The sequence below is a fragment of the Ammodytes marinus genome, assembly GCF_949987685.1.
Source record: "Ammodytes marinus genome assembly, chromosome: 12".
Lineage (NCBI taxonomy): Eukaryota > Metazoa > Chordata > Actinopteri > Uranoscopiformes > Ammodytidae > Ammodytes > Ammodytes marinus.
This window is the reverse complement of record NC_137216.1, coordinates 23,457,760-23,484,717: the sequence shown is the minus strand read 5'-3', so window position 1 is coordinate 23,484,717 and position 26,958 is coordinate 23,457,760. Positions and strand designations below refer to the sequence as shown.

Sequence of the window (26,958 nt, the reverse complement as noted above, 5' to 3'; positions counted from 1 at the left end):
CAAGCCAGGTATTCAGTTGAACTTTGATCAAGACAATGAATGCCCTTTTCAGACCATTTTCTCATTCATTCACTTTTTTATTAAAACTATATTCTTTAGTATTATTTTTTCAAATCTTAAAGATAAATTGAAAGTTGCAATGAACTTCTGTCATAGACCCATGTGAAATGAGTTAGTTTTTTGTGTATGTGTCATCAGCAAGGATGAACAAACCTTGCTTCAATTCATTCAATGCTCCTGTACATGTAACAATTCTGTTTTTAATGAAGTCCAAAACCTTTGCATTGAGCTGTTGATGTAGTGACATGATTCCCCTGGGCATATTAGGAAATGGATATCTGTCAGGTGTTTGTGATCATGTGTGGTTCAAAAGTAAGCAAACAAATGTTGAATCTATTGTTTAGTTAATTTATTCAGCAAGTGTTTCTTTTCTGACATTATGTTTCAATGCTGTTTTTCTTGAAGGACCGGCTCACCCAAATTGAGAAAAAGAAAATACAGCCTGTCTGTCACATTCCTATGTAGTCATGCACATAGTTTTTAGGTGTATCTGCTGAAGTTTCTTTCTCTTAGATTCCTGCCTCTATCCCAGTATTTTAAAAATGTGAATTGAATTAGGTTTGTGCTGCGAGACTATAACTATGACAGGAATGTCTCGTTTACTGGAACAAAGAGTATTACTCTGGGCAAATCAAACTTTTGACAGCTTTCATCCAAACTGCTTTATGCTGAAGAATTGGTTCAGATAAAAACCCTTTTTGCTGTGTCCCCCAGGATTATCAAGAGCAACATTTGCATAGTGTCTTTACATAACAAGAGAGACATATTTCAAATGTGCTGAGGGAACCACATATAATGTAAGTGGACAGTGGCAGAGATCTTAGATAATGATATCTCAAAATTAGGACAAATAGAACCAAAACTATCTGCGTAGCAACATACTGAAAATATGTTTTTGTGTGCTGAAGCTGCACCTTGCAGCACTTGTCTCACCTCTTTTTACTGTTCTTGTGCCTGTATACCATTCACTGTCTGACGACGCAGGACTCTGCAGGCCTTTAGGACATTCTCCTTCTTGCATCAGTGGTCTCTCTCCCTCTCTCTCTCTCTCTCTGGTTGGTCCTTCCACCCCTTCTGTGACCTGGGGATGAACGCACCAATGAGGAGCCTCACAGTGAGTCCCCCCCGTGGTCTACCTCCACCCCATCCTCTTCTCCACAACACCTCAGTCAATCAGTCACTCACTCATAAATATGCCTTGATGTCAGCCATGGTGGGCATCTTTTGTCTTTCTGAACATACTGTAGATGTGGGTACGTAGTGTAACTGTACACCATTATGAACCATTGCTGTTGACTAACTGTTGTGTGTTATTTACAGGGTTTGCCTGATCGCATGTTATGTGCAGTGCTGGAGCAATTTCAGCTTTACTTTTCCCTTTGGTATGTGCGCTTTGTCTCCATTCAGACTGTCATTTCTTCTTGAGTTTCTTCTTATGTTGAAAAACATTTCCTTTTTTCTGCATACACACATACACACAGACATGGACGTGCACACACGAGAAAATTACTGGGATGAAGATTGACCCTGTTTAAGTTAATATTGCACCGAACCCCAATACTTGGTTAACTTACTTTACCCACTGCAATGAGTTGTTTTTCCTCAGTGTTAAACAAGTTTCACGTTAAATTTGTCCTAAATGTATTAGTCATACAGAGCAATGTGTATATGACATTCAAAACTTAAAAAATATGTTACTAATAGTTAGGCCCTTTATAGTTTAGGTAAATAATCATAAAGTCAATAGTCTTCAGTCTGTATGTACTGGGTAAAGTGAACCTATTCTTTTGTCGATGCTATATTGACCAACATTGGATCAGATTTGAGCTCAGTGATTTTTAGTGTGCAGGTAACACCGGCTCACACCTCCTCACACTGTACACACTAGGTTGTACAGCTTAATCCAATGGTGCCTTGGTGTTCAATATTACAAAGATCATGTGTGATCTTTTGAAATGGTAAGTTACTGGAGCTGTTCCAATGTGAATACGCTTGCCCTGTGTTCCATGTGTGCTACTTTGTGTATCACGTTGGCCATTCAACAACGCAACACATGTTTGATTTGAAAAGTACACAAATCTGGCAATTCAAGTCAGGGTAGTTTTATGTTGCAGAACAGTATCCTCAAGCCTAATACTACTGTACATGTGATTACACCACAACAATCCACTACTGACACACAGCTTATCTGATGCTTTGATACTATATTTTATTACCGGTAAATTGAAGCTTTGTACACTTGTTAGTTTTCTTAATAATTCCACTGGTATACGAGTTAGTTACTGTTAAGGCAATCCAAGTGAGCTGAGCTGCTTTAAGTACACAGTACATACATTTACTTCGATCGTAATCCACATGATTGGACTAACGGAAATTGGTACCACATCTGCCCAGACTTGGATGTAGCCAGAGTGTTCTTGTGTTCCTCATGTATGTTTGGTGACTGTGTGGTCCGCCTCCCCTCTCTCCCTGGGTCAGATCCACTCTCTGTATAGCACAGCCAGCCCCAGCATGCTGAAGAGGAAACAGAGCTCACGGGTGGAGGCCCAGCCCATGACCGACTTTGGGCCGGACGAGACCCTCACAGACAGCACTGACATCTTCTGGATCAACAAACCAGTGAGTGCCCTATACTAGCATGTCTGGGCTAGCTTAACCAAATCCTGCTTTTTTAAAAATCTTCCATTTATTTATAATATTTGTGATTTATATTTTAGGATTGTGCGCGCTGGAAGTTCTGGTGTTAATATACAGCCTAGGCTCTCTTAACAGGTTTGTCAACAAAGGGAATGTAAACAAAAGGGACCCACCGTTGCTATCAACATGCCCTATTACAGAGCCTAGGCTTTGTACTAACACTGGATTTTCTCAGTGCACACAGTATGGACAGGTAGCGAATCGTGAGGAGATATTCACTGATTTTGACAACAATATTTCTGACACGCTGACTCCACCTTTAAGTCATGTATTTCCCTTGACATTTTAAAAAATATGTCGAGACCATCCAAATAGCTATACAGCGAAGAATGTAACGACATAATGTAGCTTCATTGTGTCATTATCTCTTGTTTTGCTCTCTCCCTGCAGTGGGTGCACACCCTGCTGCGGGCCTGCGCCATCATCAGTGTCATCTCGGTGTGTATGAACACCCCCAAGACATTCGAGCATTACCCTCCGCTGCAGTATGTGACATTCACTCTGGATACACTGCTCATGTTCCTCTACACCTCCGAGATGATCGCAAAGATGCACATCAGAGGAATCATCAAGGTAGCTACCGACAAGACATAGATAACAAGAAATAAAAAATGCTTACAAAATTTGCCATCCCACAATACTTGAATCTCCTACAAGGAACTTTTATATGTGAAATGTCTAATTTTTCCTCTGATGATGATAAATGACTTGGAACAGCAAATGAGACCATCAGCAAAAACAATGCTATTTTTATGAGTTATTTTTAATGCATTTGCATGGGTCCGATTTTTCCAGGGAACAATTTACGATTTTGTTTCCTTAACGATACTCAATCAAATTTTTATCTGCTTCACATACTCATATTAAAACACATCAAAGTCAAGAGGGAAATGCTGATTCCTTTTGACTTGGAAACCACTTTGACGAATTAAGTCTTGAAATGATTGGCTGAATTTCAACAAATACATATTTAGTTGATAATTCAAACAACATGGGGGCCACTGAAAAGTTTGTTTTCAGTTCATTCATAACCGCTAAGCCAGCTATTGCAAAATCTAGTAGGTAAACAAAGGGGAGCCCTAACATCCGCTGAACAAGGACAAGCCTGATTGAACACATGTTGGTTTGTCAACCGATTCTGCGTGGCCCTCTTTTTGCCATGTTATTCAACCTTGCTAGTTGTAGTGCGCTGTAAATCCAGATGACTCATCACAATTCAAATCCAAGGTGCACAGATAATGTTGAATGGAAGCATCCAGAAACGGACAGCTGGCGGATGAAAGGCCCATAATTACCGCCATAAAAAGTGTGGACAGCTTAATTGGCAAATCAAGGATAACAAGCAAGGAGGCACTGGAGGACACAGAATAAGAATCACCATCAAACTGGAACATTTCTTTTTTCTTATACTTTGTTCTTAAAGGGAGACACAGTAAAACCCGTGTTTGTCTGTAAAATGGCACGGCATTTATCTGTTTATGGCAGGTGTGTGTAGCAGGTAAAATTCAATAACTCAACGTTTTATTGTCTTAAGGTTTCTAAAATGTATATTTAATTTCAGATTTCAGTAGTCGACGTGTCTATCAATATTCATAGGCACTTGAAAGATGTATTTTTTGCAGCTTGTTAATGAAAGTGCCCACACAAAACACACAATCCACATAGCGTGGCAAAGTAATTGCATGCTTTTGCTCTTGTCAATGTATGATCAAACATGGTCTTCTCCGGAGAGTGTTTCAAGAACACACCCTCCGATTTGCAGCTTTTCTTCCTTTGGGAGATTGACCCCCTAAAAGCTTCTTACAGACTCCCTCCTTCTGTAAGTGGTAATTTAGTGTGCTGGCCCCATGACATTTCAGTTTGTTCACACTTCAGTGACTTCATAATTTTGTTCTTATCATGTTGAAAACGGCAGCGTTTGAATATTTTGTCTGTCTGTCATAATGGGAACAGACGATTTTGTCTGTATGTAGAAAAAAAAGTAATGGCAAAGCATTGGTAAGGGAAAACAACAAAGGCTTCCTATCTAAATAAAAAGCTTTCTGTGGCAGTTTTCAGAAGGCAATGGTTGGCACTTTATATAGGCAATTTCCACAAACCACAAAGTGTTTTTAAATCCTTAAATCGTCACAGCTGTGCGATTGGCAGAATACATCAGCTTCCCATACAAATATGGCCTTGGAATATAGTAATCATAGTTCATATTTATTTATTTATTTATTTTTTATTTATTCACTTTCATATTTCTTGCTTCAGCTCTTCTCTTAACAGTTATTCTCTCCAGGGTACCTGCAGGGTCTTAAAAGCATTACAAAAGCATTGCATTTAATATTCTCAAAATAAGGCATTATTGGAATGGATTTTCTTTACAGAGTAGTGAACTTTCTTTACAAAGGTCTTACATTTTTCGATTGCCCTTTTAAAAACTTGGGCAGGGTTTGTTTACTGACAAATAAGCACTTTTTGATTTTGTTAAGAGTATACACATACTTCACAAAGCTATTGTTACAGTATATCAATGTGAGTATATTAATGTGAGTTTATAATACAAGTTTATTATTAGATGTATCTTAAAATGCGTCAGAATTCGCAGAATATCCTTCCTACTTTTGCCAGTATGGCCTGAGGTTGGCATTACATTTCATTTTAAGTGGCATTAAAAAGTCCTAAATTTAACATGGAGATCCTGGGGGTACCCTGTCTCTCATTTTTAGCCTTTTGTCTCACAGTTGATGTCCCCCCCTCCCTGTTTCTCTCTGCACAGGGGGAGAACTCTTATGTAAAGGACCGCTGGTGTATGTTTGATGGATTCATGGTGTTTTTCATCTGGGTGTCCCTGGTGCTGCAGGTATATTGCAACATTATTCTTTTCTGGAATACATTGTCATTGTTTCAAGTGCAGCTTGACATTAGGCAGGCGATCGTAGTACAGTAGCTGCTGTTTTTACTGCTTAACAATCAATTTGTCTTTCTTTTAGGTGTTTGAAATAGCAGACCTGGTAGATCAGATGTCTCCATGGGGAATGCTGAGAATCCCACGAGCGCTCATTATGATACGGGCTTTCAGAATATACTTCCGCTTTGAGCTGCCTCGCTCCCGCATCACCAACATTCTTAAGTACAAAAAACTGTCACAAGCATATTTATACAATATTGTCTCTCCACATTAAATGAAAAGCTGTACATGTAAAACAAATGTTGGGCCTGATATGATTTGCCTTTCTTTACTCTGTGCTCTGCAGGCGATCTGGGGAACAGATCTGGAGTGTCTCCATCTTCCTGCTGTTTTTTCTCCTGCTCTATGGAATTCTGGGTGTTCAAATGTTTGGAACGTTCAACCATCACTGTGTTACTAATGATACGCAGAAAGGGTAAGGGCTAAGCAGTGTTATTGACCCGTCATCCTTTTTTTATTTTAAAGATATTTTTTTTTATGCTTTATTGATAGTGCAGAGAGACAGAGGTGAAATGGGGCAGAGAGGGGAGTGACATGCAGAGAACGACCGCGGGCGGGAATCGAACCCGGGTCTTCTGCTGGGCCCGGCCCGGGGGGGGGGGGGGGGGGGGGCGCCCTACCAACTGAGCTAAGGTTGCCCCTGCCCCGTCATCCTTAAGCACTTGATGAACGCTGTCATTCCCAGCTTTAAAGGAAGTAATGCATTTATGTTTTACTGAAGCAATAACGGTTAATAGGAAGTAGGACCGTTTAGCTATTTAGAAGAAGCATACATTGGCGGTCTTTGTTATCACAGTAAATGGTGCAAGTGAAGTGCAAAACATCCAAGGAAAAAATCATTGATGCAGATATACAAGAGTTTGAATGCATATAGCCAGAGATTTAAACTGGGCTAGCAGTTTATTACAGTGTAAATCTAAAATAAATTATCTGCAAAATTTAGATGATCTAGACCAGGGGTGTCCAAACTTTTTTCACTGAGGGCCACATACAGAAAAATCTACAAAGGGCCGGGCCACTTTGCAAAAATAACACATTTATCAGGACATGTAGCTGCTCTGATGTTTAGTTTCATAGTGTCTTCGTAAATTGTAATCCTTCTTCACGGCAACACTTTCCTTGCACATTAAACAGACACATTTCCCCTCTTGTTTATATGCCAATGATACACCCAGTGTTTTCTGCCTTTGCGTCCAATGTCCAGCAGGGTGAGAACAGTATCCAGCCGAGGTCCTGACCCTCCTAGGGGGGTCCGGGGGTATGCCCCCCCGTGAGATTTTTTAAAGTTTTTAAAGTGAAATGCATGAATCTGGTGCACTTTGAGAGGGAAATTAAGAGGCTAAATCTGAAGAATTTTGTAAGAAAAAAAAAATGGAGACACTGTGTCAGATGAATTAGAAGCTATTGGAGAAGGACACATACATTTTCCATAATAATATTAATCTAAAATAAAATATTATTCAGGGTCCTCTGGGATGGGCTTGTTGCTCTTTTTCTTTTATGGGACATATTTCTCAGTAATATAATGAGTGCATTTAAATTATTTAAAAATTAAAAGGGCCATATTACATTATATTTTTAAAATGTGCCACGGGCCAATCAATCAGTTTTGACACCCCTGCACTAGAGGGTTAACTAAGAAATGCAAAAAAAAAAAAAAAAAAATTATTATTTTTTTTTTTTTTTTCAAAGGGCCATATTACATTATATTTTTAAAATCGGCCGCGGGCCAATAAAAAGCGGGCCGCGGGCCGCAGTTGGCCCGCGGGCCGTAGTTTGGACACCCCTGATCTAGACACTGCATAAAAGCATATGGAACTTGAAAAAGACAAAAAGACATATATTGGACATTATCGAGGGTCTAATAGAGATAGCAACTTGGTCCCCATTAAAATAACAATTGTTATCAGAATGAATTAACTTCTTCATATTAGTAATAGTAGACCAGACTTTTTGCCAAATGTCTAACATCCAACTTAATGGCAGTCTGGTCCTTTATGCATAATACTGCGCTGTCTGAAGACCAGCTGTTGAGGGGATTACGGCTGTGTAATGCCTCTTGAAAACAATAGCCTTCCCCTGCACAATGCCGTGGTTGTACGTTTAGTATGAGAGCTCAGTTACACGGATTCATTGATTTTAAAAGGTGCATGCGGTGTGGTAAACCTAATACTTCAAATAAACTTCACCCTGTCACACGTTCCAGTGTTGCGTGTAACCGATTGACCAATCCATATTTCCCCCTTTGAATAAAAACGCATTGTGAAATCCCGATTTGATTAATTACTGCAAAGCCAAACAATGATGTGTCAGCTGCATGATCAGTCAGCAACTGTCACCTGCTGCGGATCCTTGTCATCTTCTGTGATCAATTTGACTGTCTAAGCAGATAGCCTCACACATTTCATTTGCTTTTTTTATGTGGTGCACATCTTCTCCACAACCTGTTCCAGTATTCAGGAGCAGTTTTGGTCAGGGTTTGGACATTTCTTCCATTACTGTTTTTTTTTTAAATTATAGTTATTTGAAGTACAGAAACATTCAGTTTAGAAACTTAGACAGGATCTCATTATTTTTATTTATTTATCCGACCCAATCTTTAATTGTCTGTTGGACATTATGATTAAAGTGAAACAATGTTACATGTTAACAGAACACACTTTGTAGATTTGGGATTGGGGAGGTGTGACAGTGTTTGCACATTGCAAAATCAGTATGTATTTAAACACAGTAGTACCATCAAATCATTCAGCTGAGGAGGAAGGTGATATTGTGAAGGGAATGGGAAACCTTGTGGAGTCAAAAAGGGGAAGAAAACAACCATCACAGTTCAAGCCCCAGGCTGGAGGGAGAGCCAACACTCATTATAATAATTAAAACTTCCCATTGTCCAGGATTGGTATTAAGCTCAGACCTGCTCAACAGCTACCCATCTATCTCTCCTTACTGATAGTGTCCCTAAGCACCCTAGAGACACAGCATACATTGATTATTATTAGTAGCAAGAACGATAGCACAGGACATTCTCTCATTCAGGGCTCTGACTTCATTTGTTTGCTGCTGTGAAATGCTTCTAATGGGCTGTTTTAGAAATATGTCACACAAGGTCAGGTTGGTCTAATCCTCATCAGCTGAATGCCCTTGGTGCAAGGTCAAAGCTCCCTCGCTTTTCACAAACAAGGGATTACATGGATATTAGGGGAAAAATAGCAGAGGAGACATTTTCTGATATGGATATTATGTGAAAATGGTTTTGTATTTGTGAACAAAGTAGGGTCTCCTCTTCTATTCTGGATGTCAGGATTTTGGCAATTGACCCTCTTTGCTATTTACCTCCATGGCATGAATAATGTGCATAGATTTGGACAAGGTGAATACGATCTTCTGAACTGGATGATGACATTTGTGTTTTGTAGATTTCTTTAAGTGCACATTGGGTTTTTCCGTGTTTGAGGTTAATTCTAAATATATAAGTCTACAACATTAGATTTGATTTTATTATTATTATATAGTTATAATATGTATACACTATGTACTAAACCCAATGAGTCTGTGGACTATTTGTCAACAAGAGCGGGTTTTGCGAGCGGGGCGGAGAGTGTTGACTCCAGGAACTCACATTTTCTATAATGCAAAGCTTTCCAAATTGATTTTGCTTTTTGATTTAATGACTGATTCAGAAAACCAATCATATAACATTTCTTATCACAAATATGTTTTGCGTTTCCTTTGACTCACCATGTTATTACTGGACATGTTGCTCTCAAATTGGAAGCTTCATTTATCTTCTTACCTTTGTCATCACAGACCTTTCTTTGATAAGACACAGTACAGTGGTATCATTCACCCAGTGTAATTAGCTTTATTGGGATTCATGGCTATGCCTCTGATTGCCCTTTGTGATAGTGTAATAAATTATCCCTTCTGATCCTGTAGCCATTAATAAACAATCCTGATGAATGTCTGGGCAGCCAATTTAAAGGCATTCATTTTCATTAGAGAAATCAAGCAGCTCCTGCAATAACACCTGTGGCTAAGAGACAAGCGTGTGGAAAGAGAGAGGAGGGCCACTGTCTCTATTGCTTCTCCTGCCTATGTGTTTGAATGTCTGATTATTGCTATAAGACCAAGAATATTGCCATTTAAAAATATACTTATAATATATTTTAAAGGTTTTACTCACTAGCAATCGACATGATCTCCCTGATTGTTTTGTAGAGCAGAGTATCACCCTCAAACATTGTTATTTACACATTTTAGTGTAAATGTGTTAAATCTTTTAGATGTTGATTCCAAGTACCACATGTTGCATACATAGCATGTACATATTATACAAATAAAGTATTTTTTCTTTCTTTGTCAGTAATGTGTCATGGAACAGCCTGTCCATCCCAGACACCCATTGTTCTCCTGATGGGGAGGGCTACCAGTGTCCCTATGGCTTCAAATGCATGGACCTGGAAGAGCTGGGCCTCAGCCGGCAGGAGCTCGGTTATAGTGGCTTCAATGAACTAGGTATGAGCTATACACTGACACATTCAATGGATTCAAACATAGACCTTTATGATTACAACAAAACATTTCATATAAACAACTATCTGAACATGCAAGTTGTAACTGTTTCTGTTTCCTTTTCACATTAAAGTCTTTTCTGTTTAGAAATGTGTTTAGAAATTGTGAGAGAGAATTACAGCGCTTTATATAACAGATTCATTGTAAAGCCGTGCCATTCAGCAGCACCCTGCCTTCTTATCAGCTACATGTTGCACAAATCCAGTGTCAGTGCACAGCACGGTGCCTCTAATATTTACATAGCGAAGGAGAATGAGAGATTCACAAGTAACCTTTTCATTCAGACATTATAGACTGGACTATGGCACTTTGTATGCAATTCACAATCTAAATGTGTTGGCCTATTAGCACACTGTATACATATTAATGTAGCTTTTAGTTTGAAGCATTGTAGAAAAAAGATTTTATTGTTATGGTCGATCTTATTTAAAGGCTCTCACTTCCTAAAACAGTTTGAGTATTTTTTATCTTAAAAAAGTGATCTGATGCTTAATAGCAGAACTGTGAAGTCCAAAATACTGTTACTGATCTGCCAGCTGTCTGAGGCATGACAGCTGGCAGAATGGTTACTTGTCTCCAAATGATGTAGAGAAAGACTTACTAATGAGTTGTTTTGTTGTTTTAATCACAAAAGACCACAGGTCACTCACAATCTTTTAAAACATTAAAACAATTTGGTGTGGTGTTTTATTTCCTAATTAAACCATCTTTGGCCAAATGTTTTAAGTACACAGAGTTCATTTGCAGAGAGCTGCCAAAAGTTTCACATTTTGTAGTTGGGCCAACTCGCACTGCTTATGTTAATTAGCTGCATCTGATTAAAATTGTCCGTGACAGTGAGAAGAAAAATGCATTAAAGATTATTTCATCAGATGAATGAGTCTGCCAGGCAGTTTAGAGTTGGAGGAAAAGCTTGGTACTTGGATATGTCATCCTGTACGCTGCAGAAATGAGAAACTCAAAGTATTAACAGGCCAATTGATGTGAGGCTCACAGGGGTACAAGTAACAGACAGACACTGAACAATAATAAAATAGGATAAGGAAAATATCTGCATTACATCTAACTGTACATCTCTCTGATTCCTGTGTCTTTTGTTCAGGCACAAGCATCTTCACAGTCTACGAGGCTGCATCACAGGAGGGTTGGGTGTTCCTCATGTACCGAGCCATCGACAGTTTCCCTCGCTGGCGCTCCTATTTCTACTTTATAACTCTCATTTTCTTCTTGGCGTGGCTTGTCAAGGTTAGAGCCAGTCTCTCTCCCTCTCTCTTCTGCACTTTTCATTATGCCTTCAGCTCCCGCAACATGGCAGCAGGTGATAGCTGAACACCAAAGGGTTTTGGTTATTTGACATAACCTTATCTTTCACCTACAGACATAACGATTTCCCCTTGTAGGTAGAATGTTCTCTAGCTAATGAGAGAATGTCACGTCACACATAGTGACAGAAAGTCAGGAGACGGACCTGCACTCTGGGATTTATTTTTTAATTCTCTCTCTCTGTCTGCGTTTCACTCTCTCACTATCTTTCTCTTTTTTTGCAGAACGTGTTCATTGCGGTCATCATTGAGACTTTTGCTGAGATCAGAGTGCAATTTCAGCAGATGTGGGGGTCGAGGAGCAGTACCACCTCCACTGCCACAAATCAGGTACAACCACAGTATTACACTCACAGACACACACGCTAACAAAGAACTGCAGCTTGGACACAACTTTTCAGTATGTGGTCCCTACTGTACATCTGACCTGATTTTAAACATTTCATGAACAGCTTTTGTTTAAAGCTGGTCATCTTGGTACAGAGTGAATAAAAAAAATCTGTTAATTCATCAAAGTTTAGCTCATTAAAGTTGCATGAATTCAGAAGAACACAAACACATTTTGACAGGGATGACTTTCTCAAGTGTTACAAAAGTGCATGGTCATCCTCAGTACATACCTTCGCTTGCCTCACAATAAATGCCTTAGGGCCGGAAGACCATCAGCTCTCTTTTTTTTTTCCTAATACATTGGGCTTCGGAGTATAGGAGATCATATCTGCTTAATTATAAGAGAGGCCACATGAAAATTGAAAATTGACAAACGGGCCCTCGGGTTGCAGGTGAAGGCCTGCTGTTGGTCCTTGTAATTTAAAATGTCATCTCTCTATGGGAAGAGGATTTACTGTATATTCTGCTCTATTCAGCCACCTCGCTCTGGATTCAAGCTCTTGGATAATAGATTTTTACCCAGTTTTCCGAAGCATTTGGCTTGTGTGGTTATACCCCTTTGGCCAAAGATGGACAATCGATGTTTGAGTTGTATTATCAGATCTGGATGAAGTGGTGGGGATGCTGTTGGATGGACACTGTAAACCCTAACATCTGGGAAAGTCTGGTTGAGGCCCTTCTCTACAAGGTCTTTAACCCTGACCTCTTAAAGATTTTCCTGCATCTTTGGAACATTTGATTCATGGAGTTTGATTATGAAAAATGATTAAGAAGGGAGACAGCATTGTATGCTTTTATACCGATTCTCTTTCGTTCTTTGTTTTTTAATGGAATGAATACCATGGAAGAGACGGTCTGCTTTGCTAACTTCAGGGTAGCATTTATGTCTCTGGTCAAAGATGCAAGTGGCCAACAATTTGATAGGTAAGGAGGTAGACCTGTGGAAAGAGCGTGGAGAAGAAATGCTTCTTATTATTTGTGTTTAAAAGAACCATTTCAGACACTGTAGTTTGGTTTGGTCTAACCAGGATGCTTCAATGATAAGGCAACAAAAAAAATAATAGCAACTTGCAATTTACTGAGATTTAAGGTCTGATAGGATAGTGCATAGGATGACATGCAGTAAAGGTCCACGGGTTGGATTTGAACCCGTGACCACTGTGACAAGGACTGAGCCTATATGGTACGCACTCTACCCACTATGCCACCGGAGCGCCCAATAATAAGGAATATTTACAAACTATTAGTCGAAAAAAAACACGCTCAATCTCATAGAGAGGAGGTTTGGGTGAGAGGACAACAATAACAAAAGAAAGGTTTGACAGGTTTGGGAGGTTCATTCTATAATTGTCTGCATATTTCTCCTCATCATCCAGTCTAGACAGTACCCATTTATGTCAGTGATTAGCATTGGCTTGACATTTTTTTCAATTGTTACGTTTAGCTGTCTTACAAATGTCCTTTAAAGTATGAAAGGAGTTGTTATTCTGCTCTTGATTAATGCATATTTTTCTGTGACAGGTATTTGATTGCCTCGACCGCACTTACAGTCTGGCTTCTTGAAAAGGGGGCAAGACGTGGGTTTAAAGCAGGGTAAATCAAGAGAGAGAGAGAAAGTATTTTGTGAAACTGATGATTTACGATGACAGTACAATTGCGAACTGCAGAGATAAGAAGGCAGAAAATCATAGTTATTTATTGAAGAGCTGAATAACTTTAGTTTTTGCAGAAAATATATAAAACTAAATAGGGTGATGTAAGGATGACAGTAGCCAGTTAAAACACTAATGACTACAACAATAATTTAAGTATATGATTGGTGGATATATAGATCTGCACGTGAAAAGCTAAATGGGCCTTTCACTCAAGGATATCTGAAGTTTAACATCTGTATTGGATTTGTCAACGATTCTAATTCCATTTGAAACTTTTAATCATACAGGAGTTTGTCTGATAAGCAGTTCACTCTATTCAATACTAATTCAAACTCAAAAATACTAAACCTGTTACTTCAATCACAACTGAAAACAGGCCGCTGCCACTGGCATGCATATACTGCTATGACCTTGAAAACAATTAGCCTTTCTTTCCATTATCCAAATTAATTGTAATCACGTCGTCATGCCCCAATCCTTATCTTAGAGGGGGGAAACTAATTAGCTGTGGTGTGACTCTTAACCGTCAATCACAGAGGCTGAAACAGTATGCTCCCTTTTTCCTGTTCCCTAGAGAGGTAGGCTGGTACAAGGTGGTGAGTGGGAGACGCAACCTATGCCACACTCCCCATTCCTTGACTTTGCTGTACTGTCTCCAGATTATTGAGACTCTCAATAGAGATTAGTGTGTAAAGCCTGCATCAACTGCATTGATAAAATGACAATGGAATAAACCCACTTTTGCTTCACAGGATCAAGCTATTTGTCACTTTTTGGGGGGATGAGTGGATATGTAATTAAGGGGCTTAACTTGAGGTTGAATTTAATTGAAGTCTGCTTTAGCTTGTCTAAAGTTGAATATATTTAACCCTGTGTGTTTGACATCAAGGTTGTAGATTGTACTCTCTTTGCCATGTTATTATAAAAACAAGATGATAACAAACTTTAGAGTGGGACCAACAGGCTTACCAGGATGTAATACAACGTGGTAGACATGTGACAGGTAAGACAAGGCTGATCAGAGGAATATGCATTCATGTAATTACGGAGTAGAATGAATAATGACGCAGACTGCTGGAAGGGTTTATGCACACGTTTATGGAACAAGCAGCAACTCTTTGTATTGCCTGTGTAATTCAACTGAACGTTTTAACCTTCAAATTATTCTTGGTTCCCACAGTTTCGTTGTATGTCAGTCGCACCAATTCAGAAACAATTAATGATAGAAAGTGATTCATCCCACTGCTTATTGCAACTATTAAGTGAAAGTAAAAGGGACATTCATGCAAAAAGTTCTGGTTTGTGGATTCTACCAACCCATCTGCCAAACACAACATTGAAATTGCAATAGGGGTTCCATTTTTATTAGCTTTTTGCCATGCCGGTCTGTTGGTCGGCCTTTGGGTCAGTCGGTTGGTTCTCTGCTTTGGTCCTGATGACAATATCTCATCAAAATGTGGATGGATTGCCATGCATTTAGGACAGACATTCATGATCCCCAGAGGATGAATCAAATTGACTGGTAATCCCATACTGTTCCTCTTGCACCAGCAGCAGGTCAAAGTTTTTACTGATAAATCTTCTGCCAAGTATAAGGTGCATGCAACAGTATTTGAAACCAGTTGCGATTGTTTATATTACTTAGTGAGCCAGCTGTCCTGTACATTTTAAAATCTCTGCTGTGATATCTTTATTTTCTCGGGTGTTAGGTCCTCAGGCCTTTATACTGTATTTATCATTCTGTTTTCGGTTGGGTACGAAGCTGTGAATATGATGCCTTTAGCTTTTTTTGTGACCACAGATGTCTTATGAAAATGTAGTCAAAGGGCTACATGTGTGGGTTTGAATTATGTCCAGTACTATTTCAAGGTGTGTGTGTGTGTGTGTGTGTGTTCGTGTGTTCGTTCTGCCCCTCATGTGCCATCTTTGTGCCACAGATGTTCCATGAAGACTCTGCTGGGGGATGGCAGCTTGTTGCTGTGGACGTCAACAAACCACATGGCCGCGCGCCTGCCTGCCTCCAGGTAAACACACCACATCATTAATATGCTGCTGATGCTGATGGTGTAAAGTGTTTCTCACACTCACACCCCCACACACACATAATTCTATGAAATATGTTCAGCCTGTGTGAAAGGTGACACTAATTCTAAACGTACCTGAACTGCCAAAGCTGAGCTGTACGTATGTGTGTGTCTGGAATCAAATGTGTGACACTTAGGGATGTCCATGGTTAACTGGTTAACCGTTAAGAAGATCTTTAACCGGTTAATACTAAAGGTTAAACGGTTAAAAAAAAAAAAATCCTCTTAATTTCTCTGAAATCCGGACTCTTATTTTGATATTGATGAACCGGATGTAAGAATGCCAACTGTCGGTAAAGAATGAATGATGGTAGGCTACCCATCCCCTAAGCCTGTGTGTGTGTGTGTGTGTGTGTGTGTGTGTAAATGTCCCTTTTCAGTCACTTATTGCACTTTTTTTTTTCACATTCGCATACTAGACCTCTTCTCACAACAGAGCTGTGTCAAAATGTAGGCATTTAAATTGGCTACTGGTCCTTGAATTGTTTTTAAATTAATATGCTGGTCCTTGGAACAAAAAAAGGTCGGGAGGCCTACTATAATGCTTCATGTATTTCACTATAAATAAGCTACATTAAATCTTAACGGTTAACCGGTTAATAACCGTTAATTCTGGTGGTTAACCGGTTAAAGAAAAAATTCTAAATGGCCATCCCTAGTGACACTTCAAAAGCAAACAAATCTGTATATCTTGATGTTCAAATGCTTTTGTATTATTAGAGGATCAGTAAACCTCATCCATTTAACAAGTGCCACGGACGCACGCACTATCACCTCATTGTTTTCACATTTGCCTGTGTCTTCAATCGCTGTGTCAAACGACCAAATGATGGGATTTTAAATGAGCTGAGGCTTGTGTTTGATGTGTAGAGCAGCACTAATGATGTTGCTCCAGTGATAGATGAGAATGAAATGACGTCTACATGATGGACGCCACTGTTGCCTGCTGGTCAATGTGATCCAAATGGTTGGGCTTTAAAGATAAGCTGAAAGCAGCGGGCGCTGCATACAGCTGGCCCACTGTTGATAGCGCTGTGGTGTAAAAAGGCCTGGGCCCTGGCTGTGAGAGACTGCCAATAGACCTCAGCTTTGAGAAAGGAGGATAGCTGTCAACAAACCCTTGTGGAAAAAATAACTATTCCAGAGCTGAGATTGATGGCACGTGTACACACACACACAAACAGTGAGGAGAGAACACTTTTTTTTTAGAAATGGGGTACAGAAGAAGGGAATAAATAAGAGAGAATTGAGAGAACGTGAAATATGCAGTATTCCCATTAAAGCGGCATGTCCCCCAGAGCCTTATCATCAGTTGGAGGAAAGATTTAGATGGAGGGATAACTAGAGGGATAAACATGGCATACTTTCCCTCTGAGCACTGTGCTCTGTTACATTGAACACCCAAAGACTGCTTCATCCGTCTCATTCACTCATAACAAAACATAGGCTGCCTGGCAAACCATTTCACCATAGGGCTTTAGCTTTACGTTCAACATGGCCTGACTGTCTTTGAGTTTGCCCTTGTCAAAAACGACACTCCTGATCAGAGATAATGGGTATCACAACTGTGGTTACTGTGGTGCCATTGAGAACTTGGGCTTTACAATCAGCATACATTGCTAACCTAACCTGACAAGCTCACTTGTTGCACAGCCCTCTGGCCTTACTGCATTGTAACGACAAGCATCTAGCTATGCATTGTGTTACCTAACCATGAGTTCAAACACACATTCCAAGTGTATTACTTAATATAAATAGCCTAGCCTGCTCCTGTTGTTTATCTTGTAATAATCGCACCTTTGAACTCATGGAATACTAATCAAACTAGAACACTTCACACACAGACCGGGTTTCACACTGTATTAGTGGGTCATAGCGTAGAACAACTTACACCTCCGTCACGTGAACTGTTTTAGCTCTGGGCAATGGCCCAGAAACTGTGATAGATGTCTCCTGCCAAAGAGAGCCTGACACATGAGAAGCACCATAGAAAGTGAGAATGGAGAAAGGAATAATATTTTTTTTATTTATTTATCTTAATACTACTACATGGGGAATATATTTCATAGTAGCACTAGTGTTAAACAGACATTCATTACAATGAAGTTCACAGAGTGGGAGAGGGAAATTCTGCAGAAGCCTTATCTGGTGTTTAATGGCAATGTTCTGTTTTAATTTAAATGAACTATTCCTGCAATACCAGTGCACAGTGTGGTTATAGTTATAGAAAGATTGTGGTTACAACAAACAAACTGGTTAAAGTGTGGTTAAGGATGCATGAATACATCACAATCTTTAGTCACTTGACATATGATATAAGACATCATTAATTGCTTTTCCTTTGGCACTGGATATAAAAAATATATTGTGAAATCATTTAGTAGGAATAAATGATTAATTCTTTAGCCTTTATTTGTTATTTGTTGCCGTCAAGCAGCTAGAAAATGATGGTGCTATCAGTTTCTATACATATTTCAATATTTTTGGTTATTGAAAATAATTGGAATCCATTAACACCTGTATTGATAAGAACACAGATCTCTGTTACTTTCATAGTTTCCACTTTAAAAGTGTATAGAGAATGAGCATTTGGCACTAGTGTCACTTTGAAGTATTTTTGTTATTTAAATGTCTGCCTTGTTGAGGATTTTAAAGTGTCAAACACGGGGCAAACAATCCAGCAGTGCAAATATTGAATAGTGAGAGTGACTTTGACATGCTTTACATAGTGCCTCACTTCATAAATTGTTTTCAGTTGCCAGTCACACACTGACAGCATTTTGTGGCACGTCAAACAATCAAATCATTGTCTTTTGATTTTCCTGATGGTGTCAGGAAATCACAAGATCTAACCCAGCTGTTCAATCCAACCCACAAAGGCCTCACCACACATCAGAGACACATTCTAAGTGAGGCAGTGTTTTTTTTAATGTAGTTTTTCAGTTGGAAAGGGTCCATCTCGTCTCCGATACATAATTCGATTAAGGCCATTTTTTTTAAATGGTTCAAACTAACTAATGCTTTGATTCTAATGAAGGGCAACAAGAGTTCCCTCAATCTTATTAAATTACATTGAAACTCGAGAAAAAATGTGTGCTGCAGATGGAACTTTTAAGTACCTTAATTTCCCACACTTACAGTATATCCCACAAGGATTCCAAATAAAAATCAATACATTCAAATTTTTAAAATCGAAATTATAAAAATATAATGGTGCTACCATGTTTTTCTCCTTAAAAGTAAGATTCGGTCACTTTACAATCATTTGAAAAAAAATATACGAGACGGGGCTAGACTCCAAATTAAATTGGATTCACTTACTACAGTACCCTAGGAACACAAGCAGATGATAGATTAGTGGGAACCTGACTTTCTATGTAAGTGTTGAGGTGATTGACAGTCTGGGTTAAATATTTTCTCAGCATTTATTTCCTCTTTGATGTCGAACCAGAGGTGATAAGGCACGTCACCTCACAGCGGTATCACTTTAGATTAATGATTGATATCCCCTCTCTCTCTTCTTCTAAAGCCTTGCCAAACACCTTTTATTCCATTGTTTTTTCACCCATATCAGAAGGAAGCAGCACTAGCTGTGTTGACAGGTAGAGTCATGAAGACAGGCAGTGGAGAGACCCAGCCTGCAGGGCCATCTGTGGTGCTGGGGGAGTGAAGTGTGAGTTTGTGTTGTGCTCTGCCTTGCTCCAGAGTAATTGGCCGTCACATGATTAAAATGTTTCCGTGCTGGCAGGCGGGCGCTATCTACAGGCGGCGTGTGCGGGTTCCTCCTGTTTGTCTGCTGCTAGCTCACCCGTACCTGTCTTTTAAACCACCTGTTGGTGTCCAGTCAGGCCTCCGTGTGTCTGCCTATCAGCCTGTCGATCTACCTGTTGACATTTGTGTGCGTGGGTGTGTTTGTGTGATGGTCCACCACGCTGCAGACGTTGGAGATAACACATCATTGATGAACCACCTGCTCTTTTTGGAGACAGAGAGGAAACGACAGCTTCCCCTCTCCTGAGGGGCTGAAAACCGAAATAGCCCTTGAAGCAGGGAGCGTCACCACTGTCCTCTACCTACCTGACAGTTGTTTTTTCAATACTTTGTCATTCATTATCAATGTATGACAGTAATAAACCTGAAATAGTCTTGATTTTAATAAATAGATACAACTATATTATGAAGTTGTGGTACATAACGCCCAATATAACCACAGCTTGACATTTTCAAACTATTGAAATATGGCATGATATTGTGTTCATTAGTGCGCTATAGAGGTGCTTGTGAGCAGATTGTGTTACCTTTGGACAGAGTCAGGCTGGCTAATTCCCCCTGTGTATTATTGGCTAAACCAGCAGTTAATTGGTTTGAGCTTCATATTTAAAGAACAGATATTATATAAGAGTGCAATCCATACTCATATCTAACTTTCTGCAATTATGTGAAAACATGTATTTCATGAAATGATGAACATTTTTTTTCGTGACTGCTTTATTACATAAAGTTTAAAGATCTAGATAGACATATTTGCATTCCCTATATTTCAGGTATGAATTGTATTTTTCAGTACTTCCCAATCTGGAGTAGAATTCAAAATGAATTACGGTGACTGAATGGATGGTCAATGCATAAATCCTTATTCATACATTATGCTTTATTAATACTACGACACTGTGCTTCAACTGGATTGCCTATTTGCATCCTATTGACTGCTCTCTGTTCACAATACAGACATTGTTTTTAAGCTTGTTTTGCGCTTTCCTGGGTTTGTCAGTTTGTTCTCTCCTGGTAGCAGTATATAGACCAGTGGAGGTTAATGAAGCATCCTGTTTCTTTCCCTACAGACCTGGTCCACTAATTAGCCCCTGGTGCGCCACCATACCATAATTAAACAGCAGATTGGAACAGTAGCTTTGAGCAAGAGAAGACGGTGACACTCTATACAGCTGCACCCCACAAGTCTTTAAAATGCAACATTCGCTAACCCTAGAACCCTAGAGTGAGAATAAAATATATATGTTTTGGATCTATATAATGACCTATACATGAAAGGTATGACAGCCATGATAAATGCTACCTTCTTCTAGTCATCCAGAGGGATCATGTGATTAATTTAGAATGAGCAGATGTTGCTTACTGCTCCCCCGGTCTCAGCCCTCCGTCCAAAGGGCTAAATACAGAATGATGGACCCAGTGGCCAGTCACTGGGGGGTTCTGAGGTCTATTGAAAGGAAAAGCCTTTTGACCTGTCCCTCCAAAGCCAGAGGTTATTGATTCTCTGGAATCCTCCTTTTACCCCTGACACCAGCCTTTTGCCTTCGGGATCTTCCCAGTGACACCACTTGTATCATTTCAAGCTCACATACTGTGTGTGTGTGTGTGTGTGTGTGTGTGTGTGTGTGTGTGTGTGTGTGTGTGTGTGTGTGTGTGTGTGTGTGTGTGTGTGTGTGTGTGTGTGTGTGTGTGTGTGTGTGTGTGTGTGTGTGTGTGTGTGTGTGTGTGTGTGTGTGTGTGTGTGTGTGTGTGTGTGTGTGTGTGTGTGTGTGTGTGTGTGTGTGTGTGTGTGTGTGTGTGATGAGAATGCAGAGTAAAAGGAAATTGGCTAGAGAGAAAACATGAGACAGGGAAAAGAATCAGTAAGAACATTGCTATAGATGGAGACAGTGAAACAAATATGTCCTTGGGTTGTAGCAGGGTAGATATTAAACAAAATCACCTGCAAGAAGAGCGTTAACAAGATGTAACTAGTCCTGTGGGATAAACATTCTTAGTAGGGGTGTAAATCACTGGTTTTCATAACAATATGATTTTAGATCAATTCATTGGACAAGGAGAAGATATTTGCTGAAATCAGAAAGTCTGCATGAATACGACTTTGATTTCGATTAAGTTTTTTTCTTCTTTCTGAGCTCTTCCATATATTTAAATGAAAAACAATCCATTCTCACACACAGACGCACAGAGAGATTGACAAAAAATAAAATACATTAATGCATGATGCGGTGTGATCTTTCGCCAATGAATCGATATATCGGTCTATATCGATGTATCTTTACACCCCTTATTATTAGACACATTATTCAGATTGAAACGGCTAGATGCACACATAATTATCCTGTATGTGCTGAAATCAAGTAAAGCAAAAGTCTGTAATGGAATGGCCAGACAGGAATGCAGAGGTATTGGCAGAGCACAGAGGATACTATTAAGAGTAGGAAGGTGCAGACAGGCAGACACTAATGTTTTATTAAAGCCTGTTTTCCAGCCAGACACATGAGTCAGCCTGCTCTATAGTCAGGGCAGTAATAAGACAAAGGACTACCACTTCATTAGATCCTCCACCCAGCGAGATTTGACACACCCACCCATCCCTTCATCACAAAGCTATAGGTTAAAATAACTTGGTTGATACCACAGTTAGCCACAAGTTCACTTGGCGGCTTCCCAGTTTGACAACAAGATTTCTATATGAGTTTTCCTGTTCTACATATTTTCAATCAGAGTTGTTGGCCACACTGTGGTAAAGAAAAGAGCCTGGACATAACTCCGATAATCACCACTTGTTTGTCCAATATCGACAAACACCAGTGTGGCGACTGCAGAGATAAGTCAAGTGAAGCAGGCTGTAATGCCACTCGTTCCTTCTTAATCTCGGCAAACAGGAGAGACTAAACTGTAGCAGGAGACGGTCGCAGAACATGGCAGAGTCTGTTGGTGACAATTCCCGCGTGGACACCGCTCTCCTGCCAGCTATGTGCACATGTGCTATACACTCGTCTCATGTACCAGCAGGGAGACCATTTGTCCTCCTTGGCAGTCGGAGTGAACAGCCAGAGCACGAGGAAGCAGTTATTGGCCTGTCAGTCTGCCTGTCTGTATGTCTTGTTGGCGTTACTGTTGCAGCCACCGAGGATGCTCTGGGTATGATGCATTCAAATAATATTGTTTAATGTTCAAAAAGGGGTAAGGTAGATAATAAAAGTTAAATGGCCAGCCACCCGTCTCCGTGATATTGAGTGATAAGGAACACGAGGACCCATAAAATAAATTGGTGTATTATTTTCACCAATTTTGTTCTTATTTTTTTTTTACTGCAGGGAAACATGCCCAGAGTGCCCCATTTTCTCCAAATACCAATTCACATGCCACTTAATGATTCCTTTTCATCCATTACACTATTTGCATACATCATTTGTATCATGGATAGTCTGTAGCAGTAGAGCGAATAAGAGCGAGTACACGCTGTATTTTGCAGATTGTACTGTGTCTTGTATTAGACATTCATCTTAATCAGGCAAAATGATGCCAATGTTCCCTTAACAACAACTCAATGTGTTGCGTCTGCTTGCAATACTTCAACTTTAGTGTGTGTGTGTCTGTGCACAGTGAGCTCCTAGTGTTTCAGAGACATCAGCCAGAGGCAACACAAATAAATAGCATCCATCAAGCAAGTGTGAAAGGATTTGAGTTAAGAAACATCAAACAGCAGGGGAGGGTCATCTTGTCGCACAATTGATGCTGTTAAATTGATTTTGACATCTTCAGGCCGAATATAGTGTGCCAGTTATATGGAGTGAGTGCGTTGAGCTGGTGAATTGCTGAATGGTGAAAGATGAAAAGGTTATTTTGTGCCAGAGCTGATGGGCAGACTGTATTTTCAAATGACAGAGGTTACAAATGAATGCTGATCTCCAGCTTGCGCTCCAGCGTTTTTTTTGGCAGTGTGAATCCCAAAAAACTGACGGATAATATGGACAGCGTCAAGACTTTGACAAAATCCACCGTCTCATACACACAAGCATTTACTTTCTGTTCTCTGTCAGTTTGCCTCTGTCTCTTTCTCCAACTCCATCCCTCACACTATACACACACACACACACACACACACACACACACACACACACACACACACACACACACACACACACACACACACACACACACACACACACACACACAGATACACCTCCTTTCAGCCAAAACACCCGTGGGGGAGAGCGTCTGGTTGCTGGAAATGTCAAACTGCTTTGTCGTGTCCAATCTCAGTCAGGGAGCCTGGCCACTGAGTGTTGGGAGTGACCATGTGTGTGTATGTGTTCTGCAAAAACACCCAGTCCCAGGGCTATCTGTCTGGACTATCAGTTGAGCCTACTGTAAAAGAATGGCAAGAATTCACATTGGTGAGGGGGGAAAAAATGGCATGTTGTGTTTGAAAAAAATATGCCAATAAACTAAAATAATGAGACAACAAGACGGCACTAGAAGAGCAGAAAATATTATAGTTAAACATTAAAACAAAGTTATGAGAGCAGACCTCGTAAAAAAAAGAAAAAAGGCTTTCGGGTTTAGGAAGTCAATTTTACAAGATGCTACAGATTTGGCAGTCCTGTGGCGCTCTGGCAGGGAGCTTCACAGCAAAGGTAGTGCATCATAAAGAGAAACTTCACACCAGCTCAAGATCTTGTTTTATGTGACCAGCGGTGCTTTAGCTTCTCACCTCTCCCTGCAGTGGTGTAGCGCTGTTTACTCCAGGATGTGTCATGTTCACCTTGACATCACCGTTGGGGTGTGGTTATACAGAAGGTGATGAGGTGAAAAGACTAACAACCTTTGAGCCAGAGAGGGCAGATACTTTTCAGAGTTAATTTGTCTTATTTTACTGCATGGTTTTGAATAACCTTAAGGAAAAAAATAATTTTATGTGTTGACTTAAAATGCGGCCATTTTTTCAGTTGGGACGTTCTCTCTTAAACTCTAGTACTATACTATTTTTGTTCCTTGAAACAGCAATACGGCATTTACATTAGGTTTTTAAGTGTTATTTTTATTATCATATGCACAACAAACACAGCCACAGTTGTTGGCAGTAAACATTCATGAATCTCTGGCTCCCTGCAACAATGCAACATTTTAAAAGAAGAAAGGAGAAAGAAACATACATCTGTATATATACTGTATATAAATGTATGAACAAATTTAACTATAGATAAGTATTAAAAAAATCATCTTATAAATAGGTGGTATTAATGCAGATGTGAATATATAAAATGATTAGCAGATGCAATATAAACACATTAAAACATAATGGGTGTGTGCTTAGGTCAGTAAGAGTGATCATTTTATCTACTAAACCCATCATCACTATCACTTGTTTTTTGAAAGCACCAAACACTATTGCAGACCAGGCTTTGTATACTTTAAAGAGTTTGTACTGTAAGTGTATTTGTGCGTAGGATGGTGGATGGCATCCGTCCGGTTTTCCTGGGGCGAATTATTTTTCTTTTTTTCGGCAATGCTGCAAACACTCTTCAGCCGTCTTAAATTTCTTCCTCTCATTTTTCACTTTTTCAATCCTTCCTATCGCCCGGTCTCACATGTTGCAAGTCTTTTTTTAGGGTGAGTGATTGTACCCACTCACAAGCTGTTGATTTCTGTCACAGACATGCAGTTCAAAGCTGTGGTCACATCTGTCATATTGTCTAAAAAAAGGAACGCACAGTTAACATTCCTTGTATAAATAAAGGAAAGTTTTTTTGTCCGAATAATTTTTTTGTTTCTTTCACATTCTTTTAAGTCATGATTGTTTCTACTATGCGACGCTGTTTGCATTCAATTCCACTGCTATTCTAACAGGAAATAATAACATGTATTTATTTTCCCCATTCCCTTCTTGTTTCCGGCTGTCTGAATACACTCTGATTCTGCTGTCTGGTTTGATGTTTCTCTCTCTGCAACCAATGAAAGGCTCCTGATTGCTTTGAATTGGCCCTCTTTGCCTCTTCCCATCTCTCTTATATACAGCACAGTCTATGGTTGGCACCTCATAAACAGAAAAGAACCCACGCCTGTGCTACCTCATGTATATTGTCTGTCTTTGATCATCTAACTAAACCTTATATGTCCTCCAGCCTTTTGTTCTCTAAAACTGAAATTTCAACTGTAAATGTTAAAAAAAAGTACATAAATGTATATTTACGTGTGTGTGTGTGTGTGTGTTTGTGCGTGTGTTTGCGTTTTTGTGTGTATTTTTCAGAATAACTCAGAGAAATGAAATGAAAATGGCCGCTGATTTTCTGAGCACTTATCCTTTTTCCTCTTTGCCTGTTGTGTGCAATTTACATTGATTGCCACTGAACACTGCTCTTGTTTCCACAGCAACTGATGCGGTCGTCTGTCTTCCACATGTTCATCTTGAGCATGGTCGCCGTGGACGTCATCGTTGCCGCTAGCAACTATTATAAAGGCGAGAACCACCGCAGGCACTATGATGAGTTCTACCTGGCAGAGGTGAGAACATGTCCTGCTTTGTTCTTACAATCACCAAATGTCAACCACACACCCTTGATTTTAAGATCAAGAAAAGCCCTTTGCACAAGGCTTTTACGTGTATTATTATACAAAAAAACTGTTTGAGTGTCTTTCTCCCCTTATCGAAAATCTCCCCCATAGCGATGTTATGGTTCTTATTAACAGGGATTTCATTCTTCGTAATCTGAGTGCCTCATGACATTGCCATGTCCACTCACATGTTGCACGATGCCATTGAGGATTTTAGACTGTGGTGTACAGTCATATGAAAAAGTTTGGGAACCCCTCTCAGCCGGCATTATAATTGACTCTGCTTTCACACAAAAAAGATAAAAGTGGTATGTCTTTAATTTACCAGGAACAGCTAAGTACTGGGATGTTTTCCAAACAAAGATTTTTTGAAAAGCAGTATTTAGTTTTATGAAATTAAATAAAATGTGAAAAACTGGCTGTGCAAAAATATGGGAACCCTTGTGGTCTTGCTGATTGTAATGCCTGTAACAGCATGTAAAACTGAGGACTTTAAACACAAAATTGGTTGGATTATGTTGTTAAGCCTTGAACCTCATATAAAGGTCTGTTTAATCATGATAAAAGGTATTTTAGGTGCCTAAATGCAAGTTCTACTTCTCTTTGACTCTCTGCAGAAGTGAGGCAGAATGCGATCATCAAAACAGCTCCCAAAAGATCTTAAAAACAAAGATTATTCATTGTCATGGTTTAGGGGAAGGCTACAAGAAGCTTTCCCAAAGGTTTCAATTGTCAATTTCTACTGTAAGGAACGTTGTCAGGGAATGGAAGGACACAGGCACAGTTGCAGTTAAACCCAGGTCTAGCAGACCAAGAAAAGTACAAGAGCGGCATATGCGGCGGATTGTGAGAATGGTTGCACACAACCCAAAGATCACCTCCAAAGA

The 26,958-nt window shown here is 39.7% G+C and overlaps 1 protein-coding gene across 2 annotated transcripts in view; it reads left to right on the top strand.

Annotated features, from left to right (window-relative positions):
* Positions 1 to 1,400: 1,400 nt before the first annotated feature.
* The window catches only part of nalcn (sodium leak channel, non-selective), a gene marked incomplete at both ends in the record, with an annotated part of 63,689 nt that continues 38,131 nt past the window's right edge, over positions 1,401 to 26,958 (top strand). For both annotated transcript variants that reach the window (XM_080038731.1, XM_080038730.1), the window contains 11 exons: positions 1,401 to 1,442; positions 2,539 to 2,679; positions 3,148 to 3,330; positions 5,522 to 5,605; positions 5,736 to 5,875; positions 6,000 to 6,128; positions 10,077 to 10,228; positions 11,388 to 11,530; positions 11,833 to 11,937; positions 15,590 to 15,676; positions 25,889 to 26,020. In XM_080038731.1, coding sequence (XP_079894857.1) covers positions 1,401 to 1,442; positions 2,539 to 2,679; positions 3,148 to 3,330; positions 5,522 to 5,605; positions 5,736 to 5,875; positions 6,000 to 6,128; positions 10,077 to 10,228; positions 11,388 to 11,530; positions 11,833 to 11,937; positions 15,590 to 15,676; positions 25,889 to 26,020 — 1,338 coding nt within the window. The remainder of the gene's footprint in view (positions 1,443 to 2,538; positions 2,680 to 3,147; positions 3,331 to 5,521; positions 5,606 to 5,735; positions 5,876 to 5,999; positions 6,129 to 10,076; positions 10,229 to 11,387; positions 11,531 to 11,832; positions 11,938 to 15,589; positions 15,677 to 25,888; positions 26,021 to 26,958) is intronic.